The sequence below is a fragment of the Syngnathus scovelli genome, chromosome 19, assembly GCF_024217435.2.
Source record: "Syngnathus scovelli strain Florida chromosome 19, RoL_Ssco_1.2, whole genome shotgun sequence".
Classification (NCBI taxonomy): domain Eukaryota; kingdom Metazoa; phylum Chordata; class Actinopteri; order Syngnathiformes; family Syngnathidae; genus Syngnathus; species Syngnathus scovelli.
The window spans coordinates 11907441-11923314 of NC_090865.1; the positions used below are offsets into that span (position 1 = coordinate 11907441).

General features: G+C 49.1%; 1 protein-coding gene, 2 long non-coding RNA genes and 1 pseudogene across 4 annotated transcripts; all 4 read right to left on the reverse strand.

The window, feature by feature from the left end:
• Window positions 1-2088: 2088 nt before the first annotated feature.
• LOC137839692 (uncharacterized) lies at window positions 2089-6353 on the reverse strand. The gene is made up of 3 exons (XR_011085750.1): window positions 6268-6353; window positions 2461-2490; window positions 2089-2252 (listed from the first exon to the last, which is right to left on the reverse strand). It is a non-coding gene; the product is annotated as an uncharacterized lncRNA (long non-coding RNA).
• Window positions 6354-10410: 4057 nt separating this feature from the next.
• Window positions 10411-11584, reverse strand: LOC125987071 (janus kinase and microtubule-interacting protein 3-like). Of its 2 annotated transcripts, none has more exons than XR_011085859.1 (3): window positions 11323-11584; window positions 10563-11202; window positions 10411-10483 (listed from the first exon to the last, which is right to left on the reverse strand). XR_011085859.1 is itself a non-coding variant. In XM_068649056.1 (3 exons), the coding sequence occupies exons 1-2, from the start codon at window positions 10925-10927 to the stop codon at window positions 10641-10643; spliced, it is 231 nt and encodes a 76-aa protein (XP_068505157.1). In that variant the 5' UTR covers window positions 10928-11290; the 3' UTR covers window positions 10411-10483; window positions 10563-10640. The 2 variants fall into 2 exon arrangements, 1 of the variants encoding a protein (XP_068505157.1); XM_068649056.1 differs by lacking the exon at window positions 11323-11584 and having other exon boundaries at window positions 10563-10796; window positions 10853-11290.
• A 9-nt stretch (window positions 11585-11593) lies between these two features.
• LOC125987517 (janus kinase and microtubule-interacting protein 3-like) lies at window positions 11594-15525 on the reverse strand (annotated as a pseudogene).
• LOC125987091 (uncharacterized) lies at window positions 12517-13295 on the reverse strand. Its single transcript, XR_007487879.2, has 3 exons — window positions 12943-13295; window positions 12788-12858; window positions 12517-12651 (listed from the first exon to the last, which is right to left on the reverse strand). It is a non-coding gene; the product is annotated as an uncharacterized lncRNA (long non-coding RNA).
• Window positions 15526-15874: the final 349 nt, after the last annotated feature.

Below are 15874 nucleotides of genomic sequence, written 5' to 3' on the forward strand. Positions count from 1 at the left end.
TGGTGAGGAAGTCTAGCAGCCCAGTTGCGAAGGGGGGTGTTGAAGCCCAGGTGTTCCAATTTTCCTACCAGATGCTGTGGGATGATGGTGTTAAACGCTGAGCTGAAGTCCAGGAACAGCATCCGCACATGGGTGTTCTTCTCCTCCAGGTGAGCCAGGCTCAGGTGAAGAACGGAGGAGATGGCGTCCTGAGTGGAGCGGTTTTGCCGGTCGGCAAACTGGAACGGGTCAAATAATGGGGGGAGTCTGGAAACGATGTGACCTTTAAGCAGCCTTTCGAAGCACTTCATCATGACCGGAGTCAGTGCAACAGGTCGGTAATCATTAAATGAGGTGATTTGAGGTTTCTTCGACACCGGAATGATGGAGGCAGTCTTAAAGCACGCTGGCACTGTGGCTTGGCCCAGCGAGGTGTTAAAAATGTCTGTGATGACCCCAGCCAGCTGACTTGCACATTCCCTGAACACACGCCCAGGAATGTTGTCGGGGCCAGGGGCCTTACGGGGGTTGACTCTCCTCAGGGTCTTACACATCGGCGGAGTCAAGGCAGAGTACCTCCTCTTCCTGATGGGGGACAGTTTTAACTGCTGGAGTGCCGTTTAGTGCCTCGAACCTCCCAAAGAAGTTATTTAGACCATTTAGAAAGTCAGCATCAACTTCACCCACCGGGGGGGGGGAGGTGATTTGTAGTCTGTAATCGCCCGTATGCCTTGCCACATACTCCTGTTGTTGTTGGCATCGTGGAAACGATCCTGAATTTTTCGACTGCGGTCTCGCTTCGCTACCCTGATGGCACGGTTCAAGTTGGCTCTCGCTGTCCTCAGTGTCTCCTTGTCGCCAGACTTGAAGGCAGAGTTCCGCGCTCGTAGCGTTTGACGTACCTCCTCAGTCATCCAGGGTCGTTGGTTGCCCCGGGTGATGATATTCTTAGTGGTGCTGACGTCCTCGGTGCATTTGTTGATGTAGGCTGACACAGTCATGGCGCTCGTAGCGTTTGACGTACCTCCTCAGTCATCCAGGGTCGTTGGTTGCCCCGGGTGATGATATTCTTAGTGGTGCTGACGTCCTCGCTGCATTTGTTGATGTAGGCTGACACAGTCATGGCACACGCATGTCAAATCTACATCGGGAAAACTGGGAGGGAGGGAGGGAGGGAGGGAGGGAGACAGGCAGGCAGGGAGGCAGGCAGGGAGGCAGGCAGGCAGGCAGGCAGGCAGGCAGGCAGGCAGGCAGGCAGGCAGGGAGGGAGGCAGGCAGTGTCTGTCTGTTGAGGTTTTAACCTTGTTCTTCTCCTGCTGAAGTTCTAACTGGACGTCCATCAGTTTGGCTCTCAGCTCGTCATTGGCGGCCTGAAGGGCGCCCGTTCACTCCGCCTTGGCCCGCCCTGCCGGAGCTCGTTTGGACATCTCTTACTCGAGTCTCGCCCGGTCGTCAGTCAGAGATCACAACATTTGTACTTGGAGAGCACAAACGCAGTGCTGTTTTCCACTGGCTTCGGACTCAACTTCAATCGGTACCGTAACTTACAACATCATAAACATAGATCTAGCTTGACTTATTCATTGAATAAATGCATTTAGTTCTTCAAAACTGCATCACGCAACATAGCGTGACCGAGACGGCCGTTATCCACCTGCGTGAAGTTATTTGGTGAAATGAATGAGACGTTTAAGACACCATCGTTCTGTCTCTATGTAGATGAAGGGAAATAATCGATTGCTGAAGGTCCAAAGGTGTTGTGATAAACAAATAAACATTTTAGTGATTAGTGACATATTTGTGATAAACATATTAGGCAGGATAATCACATATGTTAACTTGCCTGCCCACACTGTATTTATGGTTATTTGTTAAATCGAGTACTGTTAGACATGAAATAGGAAGTGTTTCACATAAATGGACGACGAAAGGGGTACTCACCATTGTAGCTCCAGCTGGTCAATGATATGAGCCTCTTCTTGCAGTGGAAAACATACAGTCAACAAACACCGTGGAACCTAAAGGAATGAAATTAAACATTAACATTTAGCCTCAACCAACATTCACAAACGTAAATCTTTTTAAACACAATGAGTTGTACTTACCGTGTACGCTCTAGACGGTCCACTTGCAAGCAGAAAATAAAGATATTTCTGTTGATAATCGTCGTGTTTGTATCCGTTGTCTCGCTCAAGGCCATTGCGCCCACAGATTTGAATTTTGGCGAGAGTTCAGCCTATTGACGTCATTTCCGCGTTGTAATACCCGCATATCTGAAACGGCAAAGTTAAGAATAGAGTTAAAGTTTTTAATCAACGCAATAAATTACAACCGTTGACCAGTCGAAATAATCGTCGAAATTTGGCGTCTGTGGCTGGAAGCAGACGCCGAGTTCGACGTTCCTCCCAAACGCCACACTCCCTCGCTTTTCAGGGCTACACAAAAAAAAACATATTTTTCAAAACAACGAGTTGTAATTACCTTGTACGCTCTAGACGGTCAAGTTGCAAGCTGAAAACAAAAATATTTGTCTTGTTAGTCGTCGTGTTACTAACCGCTGTGTCTTGTTTGCCAGCATTGCCGCTTTCCTACTTCCTGTTGCACATGACTGCGACATAATATTATCTAAAACTGTTTGTGCTGTATTGTGTTGTTTTGTGCGGTATTGTGTTATTCTGTGCGGCGTCGTGTTGTTCTGTGCGGCGTCGTGTTGTTCAGTGCGGCGTCGTGTTGTTCAGTACGGCATGGTGTAGTTCAGTGCGGCATGGTGTTGTTCAGTGCAGCATGGTGTTGTTCAGTGCGGCATGGTGTTGTTCAGTGCGGCATGGTGTTGTTAAGTGCGGCATGGTGTTGTTCAGTGCGGCATGGTGTAGTTCAGTGCGGCATGGTGTTGTTCAGTGCGGCATGGTGCTGTTCAGTGCGGCATGGTGTTGTTCAGTGCGGCATGGTGTTGTTAAGTGCGGCATGGTGTAGTTCAGTGCGGAATGGTGTAGTTCAGTGCGGCATGGTGTTGTTCAGTGCAGGATGGTGTTGTTCAGTGTGGCATGGTGTTGTTCAGTGCAGCATGGTGTTGTTCAGTGCGGCATGGTGTTGATCAGTGCGGCATGGTGTTGTTCAGTGCGGCATGGTGTTGTTCAGTGTGGCACGGTGTTGTTCAGTGTGGCATAATGTTGTTCAGTGCGGCATGGTGTTGTTCAGTGCAGGATGGTGTTGTTCAGTGCGGGATGGTGTTGTTCAGTGCAGGATGGTGTTGTTCAGTGCGGCATGGTGTTGTTCAAAGCGGCATGGTGTTGTTCAGTGCGGGATGGTGTTGTTCAGTGCGGCATAATGTTGCTCAGTGCGGCATAATGTTGTTCAGTGCGGCATGGTGTTGTTCAGTGCGGCATGGTGTTGTTCAGTGCGGCATAATAATGTTCAGTGCGGCATAATGTTGTTCAGTGCGGCATAATGTTGTTCAGTGCGGCATGGTGTTGTTCAGTGCGGCATGGTGTTGTTCAGTGCGGGATGGTGTTGTGCAGTGCGGCATGGTGTTGTTCAGTGTGGCATGGCGTTGTTCAGTGCGGCATGGTGTTGTTCAGTGCGGCATGGTGTTGTTCAGTGCGGCATGGTGTTGTTCAGTGCGGCATGGTGTTGTTTAGTGCGGCATGGTGTTGTTCAGTGCGGCATAATGTTGTTCAGTGCGGCATGGTGTTGTTCAGTGCGGGATGGTGTTGTTCAGTGCAGGATGGTGTTGTTCAGTGCAGGATGGTGTTGTTCAGTGCGGCATAATGTTGTTCAGTGCGGCATGGTGTTGTTCAGTGCGGCATGGTGTTGTTCAGTGCGGCATAATGTTGTTCAGTGCGGCATAATGTTGTTCAGTGCGGCATGGTGTTGTTCAGTGCGGCATGGTATTGTTCATTGCGGCATGGTGTTGTTCAGTGCGGCATGGTGTCGTTCAGTGCGGCATGGTGTCGTTCAGTGCGGCATGGTGTCGTTCAGTGCAGCATGGTGCGTTCAGTGCGGCATGGTGTTGTTCAGTGCGGCATGGTGTTGTTCATTGCGGGATGGTGTTGTTCAGTGCAGCATGGTGTTGTTCAGTGCGGCATGGTGTTGTTCAGTGCGGCATGGTGTTGTTCAGTGCGGCATGGTGTTGTTCAGTGCGGCATGGTGTTGTTCAGTGCGGCATGGTGTTGTTCAGTGCAGGATGGTGTTGTTCAGTGTGGCATGGTGTTGTTCAGTGCGGCATGGTGTTGTTCAGTGCGGCATGGTGTTGTTCAGTGCGGCATGGTGTTGTTCAGTGCGGCATGGTGTTGTTCAGTGCGGCATGGTGTTGTTCAGTGTGGCATAATGTTGTTCAGTGCGGCATGGTGTTCAGTGCAGGATGGTGTTGTTCAGTGCGGGATGGTGTTGTTCAGTGCAGGATGGTGTTGTTCAATGCGGCATGGTGTTGTTCAAAGCGGCATGGTGTTGTTCAGTGCGGGATGGTGTTGTTCAGTGCGGCATGGTGTTGTTCAGTGCGGCATAATGTTGTTCAGTGCGGCATAATGTTGTTCAGTGCGCCATGGTGTTGTTCAGTGCGGCATGGTGTTGTTCAGTGCGGGATGGTGTTGTGCAGTGCGGCATGGTGTTGTTCAGTGTGGCATGGCGTTGTTCAGTGCGGCATGGTGTTGTTCAGTGCGGGATGGTGTTGTTCAGTGCGGCATGGTGTTGTTCAGTGCGGCATGGTGTTGTTCAGTGCGGCATGGTGTTATTCAGTGCAGCATGGTGTTGTTCAGTGCGGCATGGTGTTCAGTGCAGGATGGTGTTGTTCAGTGCGGGATGGTGTTGTTCAGTGCAGGATGGTGTTGTTCAGTGCGGCATGGTGTTGTTCAAAGCGGCATGGTGTTGTTCAGTGCGGGATGGTGTTGTTCAGTGCGGTATAATGTTGCTCAGTGCGGCATAATGTTGTTCAGTGCGGCATGGTGTTGTTCAGTGCGGCATGGTGTTGTTCATTGTGGGATGGTGTTGTTCAGTGCGGCATGGTGTTGTTCGGTGCGGCATGGTGTTGTTCAGTGCGGCATGGTGTTGTTCAGTGCGGCATGGTGTTGTTCAGTGCGGCATGGTGTTGTTCAGTGCGGCATGGTGTTGTTCAGTGCGGCATGGTGTTGTTCAGTGCGGCATGGTGTTGTTCAGTGGGGCATGGTGTTGTTCAGTGCGTCATAGTGTTGTTCAGTGCGGGATGGTGTTGTTCAGTGCGGCATGGTGTTTTTCAGTGCGGCATGGTGTTGTACAGTGCGGAATGGTGTTGTTCAGTGCGGCATGGTGTTGTTCAGTGCGGGATGGTGTTGTTCAGTGCGGCATGGTGTTGTTCAGTGCGGCATGGTGTTGTTTAGTGCGGCATGGTGTTGTTCAGTGCGGGATGGTGTTGTTTAGTGCGGGATCGTGTTGTTCAGTGCGGCATGGTGTTGTTCAGTGCGGCATGGTGTTGTTCAGTGCGGCATGGTGTTGTTCAGTGCGGCATGGTGTTGTTCAGTGCGGCATAATGTTGTTCAGTGCGGCATAATGTTGTTCAGTGCGGCATGGTGTTGTTCAGTGCGGGATGGTTTTGTTCAGTGCAGGATGGTGTTGTTCAGTGCGGCATGGTGTTGTTCAATGCGGCATGGTGTTGTTCAGTGCGGGATGGTGTCGTTTAGTGCGGCATGGTGTTTTTTAGTGCGGCATAATGTTGTTCAGTGCGGCATGGTGTTGTTCAGTGCGGCATGGTGTTGTTCAGTGTGGCATAATGTTGTTCAGTGCGGCATAATGTTGTTCAGTGCGGGATGGTGTTGTTCAGTGCAGGATGGTGTTGTTCATTGCGGCATGGTGTTGTTCAGTGCGGGATGGTGTCTTTCAGTGCGGCATGCTGTCGTTCAGTGCGGCATGGTGTCGTTCAGTGCGGCATGGTGTCGTTCAGTGCAGCATGGTGTCGTTCAGTGCGGCATGGTGTTGTTCAGTGCGGCATGGTGTTGTTCATTGTGGGATGGTGTTGTTCAGTGCGGCATGGTGTTGTTCAGTGCGGCATAGTGTTGTTCAGTGCGGTATCGTGTTGTTCAGTGCGGTATCATGTTGTTGTGTTGTTCGTATTGTGTTGTGTTGTTCGTATTGTGTTGTGTTGTGTTGTTCGTATTGTGTTTTGTTGTTCATATTGTGTTGTTCGTATTGTGTTGAGTTGTTCGTATTGTGTTGTGTCGTTCGTATTGTTTTGCCTTTAACACTTAGCCTCTAACACTTAGCCTCTAACATTTAGCCTCTAGCACCTAGAAGGTAAATAAATAGGAAGGAAGGACTCACCGGTGACGTCTTTGCCCACGTCCAAGCGTTGTACTTTGTATTTTCATCCTTCTGACATTGGAAAACATATAGCCAACAAACACCGTGGAACCTAAACGAATGAAAGAAAACTATCATTTGGCCACAACCAACATTCACAGATACAACACAATGTGACGTGCGGTGGTAGAGGTTAAAGGTTGAGTGAAGGGCCCTCGTTTTGAACAACTTTTTTGAAAAGGATTGGGAACAAGTAAGACGTATTTAATTTATTTAATGGGAAGTAGTAAGAGCTATTGAATTTAATCTATGTATTATATTCTATTGTATTGTATTCTGTTGTATTCTTTTGGATTGTATTCACACTAACCCCACTAAAACTTCAGCCCACAAAAAGCCTCTGGCACTTAGCCTCTAACACTTACCCTTTAACATTTAGCCTTTAACACTTAGCCTAGAAGGTGAATAAATAGGGTTAAAGGTTGAGTGAAGGGCCCTCGTTTTAAACTACTTTTTTGAAAAGGAGTGGGAACAAGTAAGACTTTTTTAATTTATTCAATGGGAAGAAGACTTATTTAGATTAATTGATCTATTTTTGTTCCCTGGCAAAATTCGATTTGCTGCAATTCCAAATTTCCAAAGTGAATGAAGGAATGAAGTCGTTTAAATTATGATTTTGTATAAATTGTAGGCATAGACACAAAATCCACGGCACAAAATGGGCAGACTTTACTTGTTTGAAGAGGACTGGTTACAAGACAGACTTTTCTGATTTATTTAATGGGAAGAAGACTTATTTAGTTTATTTAATCTATTCTTGTTCCCTGGCAAAATTGGATTTGCTGAAATTGTATTTTGCCAAATCTTGACTTGAGACCTGATAGGAAGTATTAAACGCTTAGTTAAATGAAAGCAATTTAAATTATGACTTTGTATAAATACTAGATATTAACAGAACATCTACTGCGCAAAATGGGCAGAGTTTACTTGTTTGAGGAGTGGCTTATTTAAGACTAAGATTTATTAAATCTGTTTGTTCCCAGGCAAAATTGGATGTGATGCAATTCCAAATTTCACCACATGATGGTGCCCAATTTTGACTTCATAGGACATTAAACACTTAGCTTGTTATTATCTTCAAGGTAATCAGATTTGTTTATTATTCTAATGGCCTTTTCAAAACTATTCTGGATTACTACTTTGGATCTATTCTACATTACTCGGCAACAACATACTCTGTAACAGATTAGGCAGTATAATCACATATGTTAACTTGAGAGTGCCCACACTCAATCTACTTATCGTGATGTGTTAAATCAATTACTGTTAGACTCTATTTGTCTGATAATCTACCAAATCTTTGAATTGAAAAATTTGTGGTTTAATTAATAGCTTGCTATTATGTTCAGGGTAATCAGACTTGTATATAATTCTAATGGCCTTCTTTTGAAAACTATTCTGAATTACAACTTTGGATCTTATATTACTTTGCAACAATATACTCGGTGACAGATTAGGCAGTATAATCACATATGTTAACTTCAGTGCCCACACTGTATTTATTTATGGTTATTTGTTAAATCAAGTACTGTTAGACATGAAATAGGAAGTGTTTAAGATAAATGTTATGGCTACTCACCATTGTAGCTCGCTCCTGGTCAATGATACTTGTAGCTCGCTCCTGGTCAATGATACGAGCCTCTTCTTGCAGTGGAAAACTTACAGCCAACAAACACCGTGGAACCTAAAGGAAGGAAATTAAACATTAACATTTAGCCTCAACCAACATTCACAGATGTAACGCAACGCAAACTACACAAACGTAAATCTTTTTAAACCTAATGAGTTGTACTAACCGTGTACGCTCTAGACGGTCCACTTGCAAGCAGAAAATAAAGATATTTCTGTTGATAGTCGTCGTGTTTGTATCCGTTGTCTCGCTCAAGGCCATTGCGCCCACAGATTTGAATTTTGGCGACAGTTCAGCCTATTGACGTCATTTCCGCGGTGTAATACCCGCATATCTGAAACGGCAAAGTTAAGAGTAGAGTTAAATAAAGTTTTTAATCAACGCAATCATTTACAACCGTTGACCAGTCGAAATAATGGTCGAAATTCGACGTTCCCCCCAAACGCCACATTCACTCGCTTTTCAGGGCAACAAAAGTACTTCTTTTTAAAAACGATGAGTTGTACTTACCGTGTACGCTCTGGACGGTCCAGTTGCAAGCAGAAAATAAAAATATTTCTCTCGTTAGTCGTATGTTACCATCCGCTGTGTCTTTGTCAACATCGCCATTTTCCTACTTCCTGTTGCGAGCCACGCCCACGGATTTAAATTCTGGCGGAAGAGCCCGCCCATTGGCGTCGTTTTCGCGTATAGCAAATCCGATTGGTTGGGAAGGGGGCGCGGTTATGCAGCCGAGGAGTCCTGTGATCGGTGGGATGTAAAGTAGGCGTCGACGTCACGTCCGCGTCACGTGACCACGACGTGGCAGACGTCATATAGCAACCGCTGTTTTGTTTAGTAGACTTACAGTTGTTATGCATTGACATAATGGCGCACACTCCAAATGGATTTGAATAAATTAAATAATTCTTCTGCCCACTCCCTTTTAAACAAGTTAACTCTCCCCGCGGATTTGAATTCCGGCGGAAGTTTCGCCCATCAACGTCACGTCTGTCACGTGACCACAACGTGGCAGATGTCATATAGCAACCGCTGTTTTGTTTAGTAGATTTACAGTTGTTATGCATTGGCATAATGGTGTGCACTCAAAATAGATTTAAATAAATTAAATATTTCTTCTGCCCACTCCCTTTTAAACAAGTTAACTCTGCCCACGGATTCTAATTTCGGAGGAAGGTCCGTCCATTGATGTCTTGTCTGCGTCACTTGACCACGTAGCGACGTCATATAGTAACCGCTGTTTTGATCAGTAGACTTAGTTATTATGCGTTGACATAATGGCGCACTGGTTAGCATGTCCACCTCTTAAGCATGATGTTGCGGGTTCGACGCCTGATCAATGTTAGCCATGGAGTGAGCTGAAGTGCATGGCGCTGAAGATTTGAATCTTTGAAATGCGCTGAGGTCTGACATATCAGGCAGAATGGTTTGCCATCACGTTCAACAAAAAATAGAAACTTTCCCACTCTGATAAAAACGTCCTGTGTTCATCTACATATTGCCGTTTTGCTGTGCATCTTTTCCCTGCGATTTCGAGAGCCCAATTGACACTAATAGTTTACTGGAATGTGTTTGCCCATCCTACTTTGTGGAATTTCACCACATGCGCTTTTGACCAAAATACCAAATTAAACTCAAGTGAAGCCAACACGCACAACCCCCCCCCCCCCCCCCCCCACACACACACACACACACAAATGTTGATATGAACATAAAAGGGCCGCATGAATCCAAGCAAAGAGCCGCATGCGGTTCAGGAATTGCGGCTTGGCCAAACCTGTACTATACAACTTTATTTGTATAAAATTTTCACAACAGCTGTCACACAAACAAAGCGGGAAAAAACGAAGACGTGCGTGTTCCGCCCACGCTGGATTTATTTGCACCTTTGAAAAGACACCGTATTGCCGCAGATGTGGCAAAGAGTACTTTTGGGCATCTGAGACGGAAGGATGTCCAAAGCATCACGTCACCTGCTCTGGTCGGCATGGTGGTGGGACGTTGAGGTCAACCGCTTTGGGGTTGGCTGAATCTTTGGTCGCAGGATGCCACACACTTGAAGACAGAAGCAGAAAAGCAGAGCTAAATGCAAAATGTACTCACCGGTGACTCCAATTTTTTTCCCCCCTGAAGAAATGGATGGACGGGTGGCCCCGGCTGGCCGGTGGGACTCTTGTTATTCTGACCCTTTTTAGTGCGCGTTTGGGGCAACAACCGTTTTTTGTGGCGCTCTCTTCTGGTTCAAGAGTGCCCTGCATGTGAATTTGCCTTTCCTGCCTTCTGATTGGATGAGCGCCGGTGTGACGCGGTGCCTCTGTCACCGTGGCGGGGGGTATACGTCGGCATCGGAGCGTCTGCCAACGTCTGAGACCGGCTGGCAGTGTATCGGAGGTGTCGAGTGCGGTGCCGCTGGAGCTCACTCACCAGCTGGTGTTAGGGCCACAGAATGAAGGCCAAGGAGAATAGAAAGAGAAACAGAAACTTCTCCTCCAATTGTTTGATTTGTCTCTTCTGAGCTTCGATGAATTCTTTCAGCTCTTTGTTCCTCTAGGACGGACAAATGGAAAGTGGCCTTCAAAAGCCAGTAAGCGTGCAAGTAAGTGCCGGGCTGGCTTTGGGCCCTTACCTGTTGCGCGCTGTGCAGCAGATCCATTCTCTCTTGGAGGATGCAAGCGTCGCGCTCCCTCAACTCGCACATCAGGGCTCACTTCCATTGGTCCACGGCGCTCCTAAGCTCTTCTCTCTGATCCGCCGTCAGCACGTCATTCACGCCAGCGTGGCTGGCTTTTTCGCCGTCCGTGGCGGGGCAGTCCCGCTGCGGTAGCGCCTCGTACAACATGGCCTCCAGCTCCAGGATCCTCTGGGCCGCAATCCTCGTCCATCAGTGGTCCGGCGGGAGATTTGAGGGTGGCTTACCTTATGAGCCTGGTCCATGGAACGCTTCCTGAAGTCCAACTCTTCATCCAGGTAGCCCTTCTGCTTACAGAACATATCCTAGCACAGCTCAAAGTCAGAATTGTTGGGGCACATTGCCGGAGTTCCCCTTGGCTGATGTCGCGTGTCTGTCTACCTTCTCACTTTCCATGTCCAACATCTACTGTTGAAGTGCTGACTTGGTCACTTTGATGTATTCTAACCACTGAGGAAAGGCTGCTGTCACATAAGCAGAATGCGAGAGCGTGCGTGGACGTGCGCGTTACCTTCTCGGCTAGGGTGAGAAGGGTCCTGGCGTGAATCACGACCACCTGCTCCTCGTTGGTGAGATTCTGCAAGAGCCCAAAGGCACAGCGTCAATAAGCTTCTTTCAGCGCAAAGCCTTCCAAAAGTCACATTTGAGCCGCCGAGTCTCGTGGAGTGCGAACATAAGGAGTTCGACATACACTTACGGCGTTATCGCCCAGGATGTCCAGCTTCTTCATCAGATCACTGATGACGATGTCCGGGGGAAAGGCGCAAGGAGCAATGTAAGGTGTTCTGGGACCTCGGGTTAAGGTTAGGGTTGCGAGGGACGCCTTACGTACGCTCACGCCCTCGGCCTCGCAGTAGATCTGCAAAGGGCTGAGGCCGTCTGGGAAACGGACTTGCAGAAACTTCAAGACGGGGGAGCGCCACTCCCTCTCCTGAAAGGCAGAGGCATGCATCCGTCCGTCCGTCGGTCTGTCACATCTCTGGCCTCAACACGCTTGTGCGAGTCTTCCCCCCTCCAGCTCCAGGATGCGGAACTCAAGCAGTTCGTTTTGGTCTCGGATATCCTGGATGTGCTCTTTCAGACGCGCTTCTTCCGCCTCCATCCGCCTGACCTGAAAAGACAGTCAGACCTCATCTGCGGGGCTTCCCGACGGGTGTGACGCCAAGCGACTCCGCCCAGCGCCTTTCTTTCCGTCACCTTTTCGGCCAACTGCTGATTGCTCTGACGCAGCAGCTGCTTCTCCTCCACCCACTTGACATTCTAGAAGAGACAAACGCGTGGACAGCTTTGGAATGTTGTGTCATTTTCATCCACAAATTCTTTGGTTGACTGGAAAATGACATTTGCTTTTCTCCGCATTTTCCCAGCCACGTTCAGGGGGGGGTTGGTCCAGTAATGCCAGACGAATGAGTGACTGAAGAATGTAGCTATTTTGTCTGAGAAAAAGGTCTGCTCATTGATGACCTTACCTGTCCTTGTTGCTTCAGCGCTGACTCCAGATCTGCTACTCTGCTTTGATAGTGACCCATTTCTACCATCAGCTTTTCTCTGGTCTGAAAGGAGGAGGAGGGTGGCTCCTCCTCCTCCTTTCAGACCAGAGAACACCCGAGGCTGGGTGAGAACGGGGAGGCTGCGACCCGGCCGGGGGTTGCGGGAAGGGGCGCCACCTTCTCCTTCTCGGCGTCGTAGTCCCCTCCGCTGGTCTGGGCGAGCAGAGCGTAGGCTCGTTGCAGCGCTTGATATTCTTGCGTCAGCTGGCGGTAGCGAAGCTCCGCCTCCTCATGCACACACCAATGCAACACAGCACTAGTACCAGAATCAGTCAGGCCGGCGACAAAGCACCCGCGACGCAAAGACGAGTCCGATTCCAGGCTGAAGAGGAATGTTTGGCGCCAATACGCTGGCAGAAATGGCGGGCTACCTCTTCGGGTTCCGTGGTGGGGGTTCTGTCGGTGTGAAAAGACAAGGACGATCCGTCCGAGTCCACCAACACGTCTTCGTCGTAGCCGTAAAATGTTTCGATGACCTGCGGGCGCGGAAGCAAACATCTCTCTGAACAAACTGAAGCGACACCTCACGATGAATCGACGAGAGGAACGATAGCGAGAAAAAGGCCATTTCATCTTGCGCAACACCAAGCAGCCGCAAACAAACAGACTCACCTTGCAGGACCTCACGCTTTGTTCCTCCTCAGAGATTCTCGACGTCGGTATCGTAGCAGCAAATCTCTCTCCTGTCGACACAAATAATCCGCCTTTGAGATTCTTTGGATGCAAAGGGAACGAACGGCTCCGGCGCAGAAACAAACGCGACTCACAATGACATTTCTGACATGAGCTCCTGTCTCCAGAGCCTGAAAAACACGTCACCGGCGATGATTGGAGGGACGCTCGTCTTTTCCAAAAGTGACAACTACAGGGTGTGTCAGGGTTTTCCAGATTATCTTTATCGTATGATTATGTTGCTTTGACTTTGACTGCAACCTGTAATAAATAATATTATTTATCCCTTATTTATCCCTATCATAAGCGATAGCAACTTCCTACACAAAGTTGTAAAACACCCCTTGCTATGATTTGACTAGAGGTCAAGGGCTTTCTCTATTCAATCCACGCTTACACCCACCCTGTTTCTCTTAATAAAAATGCTCGTGCAGGAGCCGAGAGTCAGACTTCATTCGTACAACGGATGGACTCTCCACCTGCAGGTGTCCAAAAGAATTTACTTGTCTCCCGTGTGGTTCTTCCAAAATAAGTTGGAGCGAGCGCAACTCTAACAGGGTGCATTTTGCCACTAGCTCCCTACGGACAATGACGTCGCGCTCGCGGCTAATGGTTGACGGGCTGAGCAGCCGGGCGAGTCCGTTGTTTTCAGCGCACAGCGAGTGGCAAAGGCGCTGACAAAACGGGAGCTTTGAGCTGCTGAAAACGGCAAAACAAGTCTAAAGCGTGTTCAAACGCGTGCGCACAATGCTCCTGTTTGAAAGGTCGGAATTTAAGGGGCCAATTTTTTGGATGGCGGCCGCCGGCCAAGCTTTGGACGGAAAAGGTTTCCTGGCGACAGCGAGCGAGCGCGGCGCTGCCGTACGTGCACCGAGTCGCCTGCCTGAAGACCTTGGACAAGTCGTCGATGATGTGCCGCTGCTCCACAACTTGAAGGAACTCCATTTCACCGTCCTGCTGGCCGCAACCGCGGTCCAGGTCATTGAGCGAACTAGGCCTTCTCTGTGGAACACAAATGCAGTGGACTCTGTTGGCACGCCGCCGTTGTCCACGTCGACTTACCAAGCTTGCCATCTCCTCGTTCTCCTGGGTGACAAAGCGCACTTTGTTTTCAAGGCGAGACAGCACCAGCGAGAGTTCTTCATTCTTCCTGCTCAGGCGTTTGTTTTTGTACAGGAGTGGCAGAAACTGGCTTTCTGTTTCTCTCAGTCGCTTTAGCTGCAAGCATGAAGTGCGGGATGTGAAAGACGCACAACACGCGGGCCAGAACGTATCCATTCCTTTTGCATCGGTTTGAACGGAATCGTGGCATTGGCTCCCAATAAAAGACATCTACCAGGCAAGCGACTCGCCGCGCCGCTCAACTAATAAGCAAGCGCAATGGGTGCCTCGCTGGATGGCGCGCATCAAACGTAGCGCAAACCTTCAAGCGTGCCGTCAATAAATTACCAGTTCATCGCGCTCTTCAGAAAGCAGGGCGTTTCGATCCTCCAGTTTCCTGATGACTGCGCTGAGCTCAGCGATTTTCAGATGAAACCGTCGCGTGTCCCGATCCTCCTGAGACTGAAAACGCCCCGCAACACACACACACAACCACTCGTTCAAAGTTCAAAACTGTTTTTTGTGCGACCTTCCTCCAGCAACGAACTAAGTCATGCGTACTGCAAGTGTGTGATGAGGTGGCTTACGCTATGAAGGGGATTGCTAGTAGCGGCGTTGACCCCACTTCCAGGGTAGTTTAGGCCCGCCCTTTGGGAATCCCTCAGGGCAGCGATCTGCTGCTCGGCAGCCTGAGTCTGCAGCTGAAGGCGGTGGACGTGGCCGGCCCCAGGGCTTTATCCAAAACACTAACCGCTCTGTCTTTCAGCTTGATCTCATCCATCTGGATGTACAAACGGGGAGCGTTCAGGCAGGCGGGCAAACTCATTTGCCAGAATTGTGACAAAAACAAAGAGAGCAACCGGCCAATTTTTTTCTTGAATCGACTAGAACACCTTTGCTGTGACAAAAGCGAAGCGAGCAACCGGACATTTTCTTCTTGTGAAATAGAATAGAATGCCTTAGGTGTCATTGCACTGCAGGTATACGACGAAATTGGGAACATAGCCACGCACCGCGCATCTGATCAGTCCTACCAGTCAACGGATCTCCCTCTCGCAGTCTCTCTTGGTTCGGCTCAGCTCCTCCCGATGCTGGTGATGAGCTGATCGGAGCTCGTCCGCTCGGGACCGCCAGGCCTGCTGGGCCGCTGCCAGGGCTTCTTCCGCGCTCCTGGTGGAGGCGACACCGCTCGGTCTCCCAACACCGCCGCGTCTCCTCCACCTCCGCCAGCAAAGCGCCCCCGCTCCTCACCTGAGCAGACATTGCGCCACACCGGGCCGTTGAGACCGCAACGGAGCGCCGCGACGCTTACTGGGGACAAGCTACACAATACGGTAGCGGCCGCATCGGAGCCCGACGTGGCGTGCGGATAGTCAGACACGGATTGAGCGGATCACCTTGTCCATGGAGTCGTCCCTCAGGCTGAGGACCAAGGCATTCAGTCGCTGGATCTCTCCATCTTTGATTTTGATCACTCTCCTCAGCTCCATTTCATACTGCCGCAGTAATGTCTCCCTGGTAACGGCTAACTCTTTCTGCTTCTCCTCATGGAGTTTGCTTTTGAGTTCCGTCATGGCGGCGGTGGCACAGTGGTGGTCCGCCCGCAGGTCCTGACTTCTCTCTCTCTCCAGACAGCTGACCTGACATGACTTAGACTTAGACAAACTTTATTGTCATCTTGTCTGCACATGGTGCATACAAAACGAAATTTCGTTGCATACGTCTTACAACAAAGTAGTGATATTGCAGTTGAATAGAAGTAACATATCCTATGAAAATATATTGTCAAACGCACCTCTTTCATTAAGGTGCCCCCGGCTTCCCGGTAACGGGTTTGTCTTAGCCGGGTTCAGAGATTCGTCCGTAATCTAACCACCCGAGTTAAATTAACTCCACCGGAATCAATCTAATTTCTGTACGACGCCA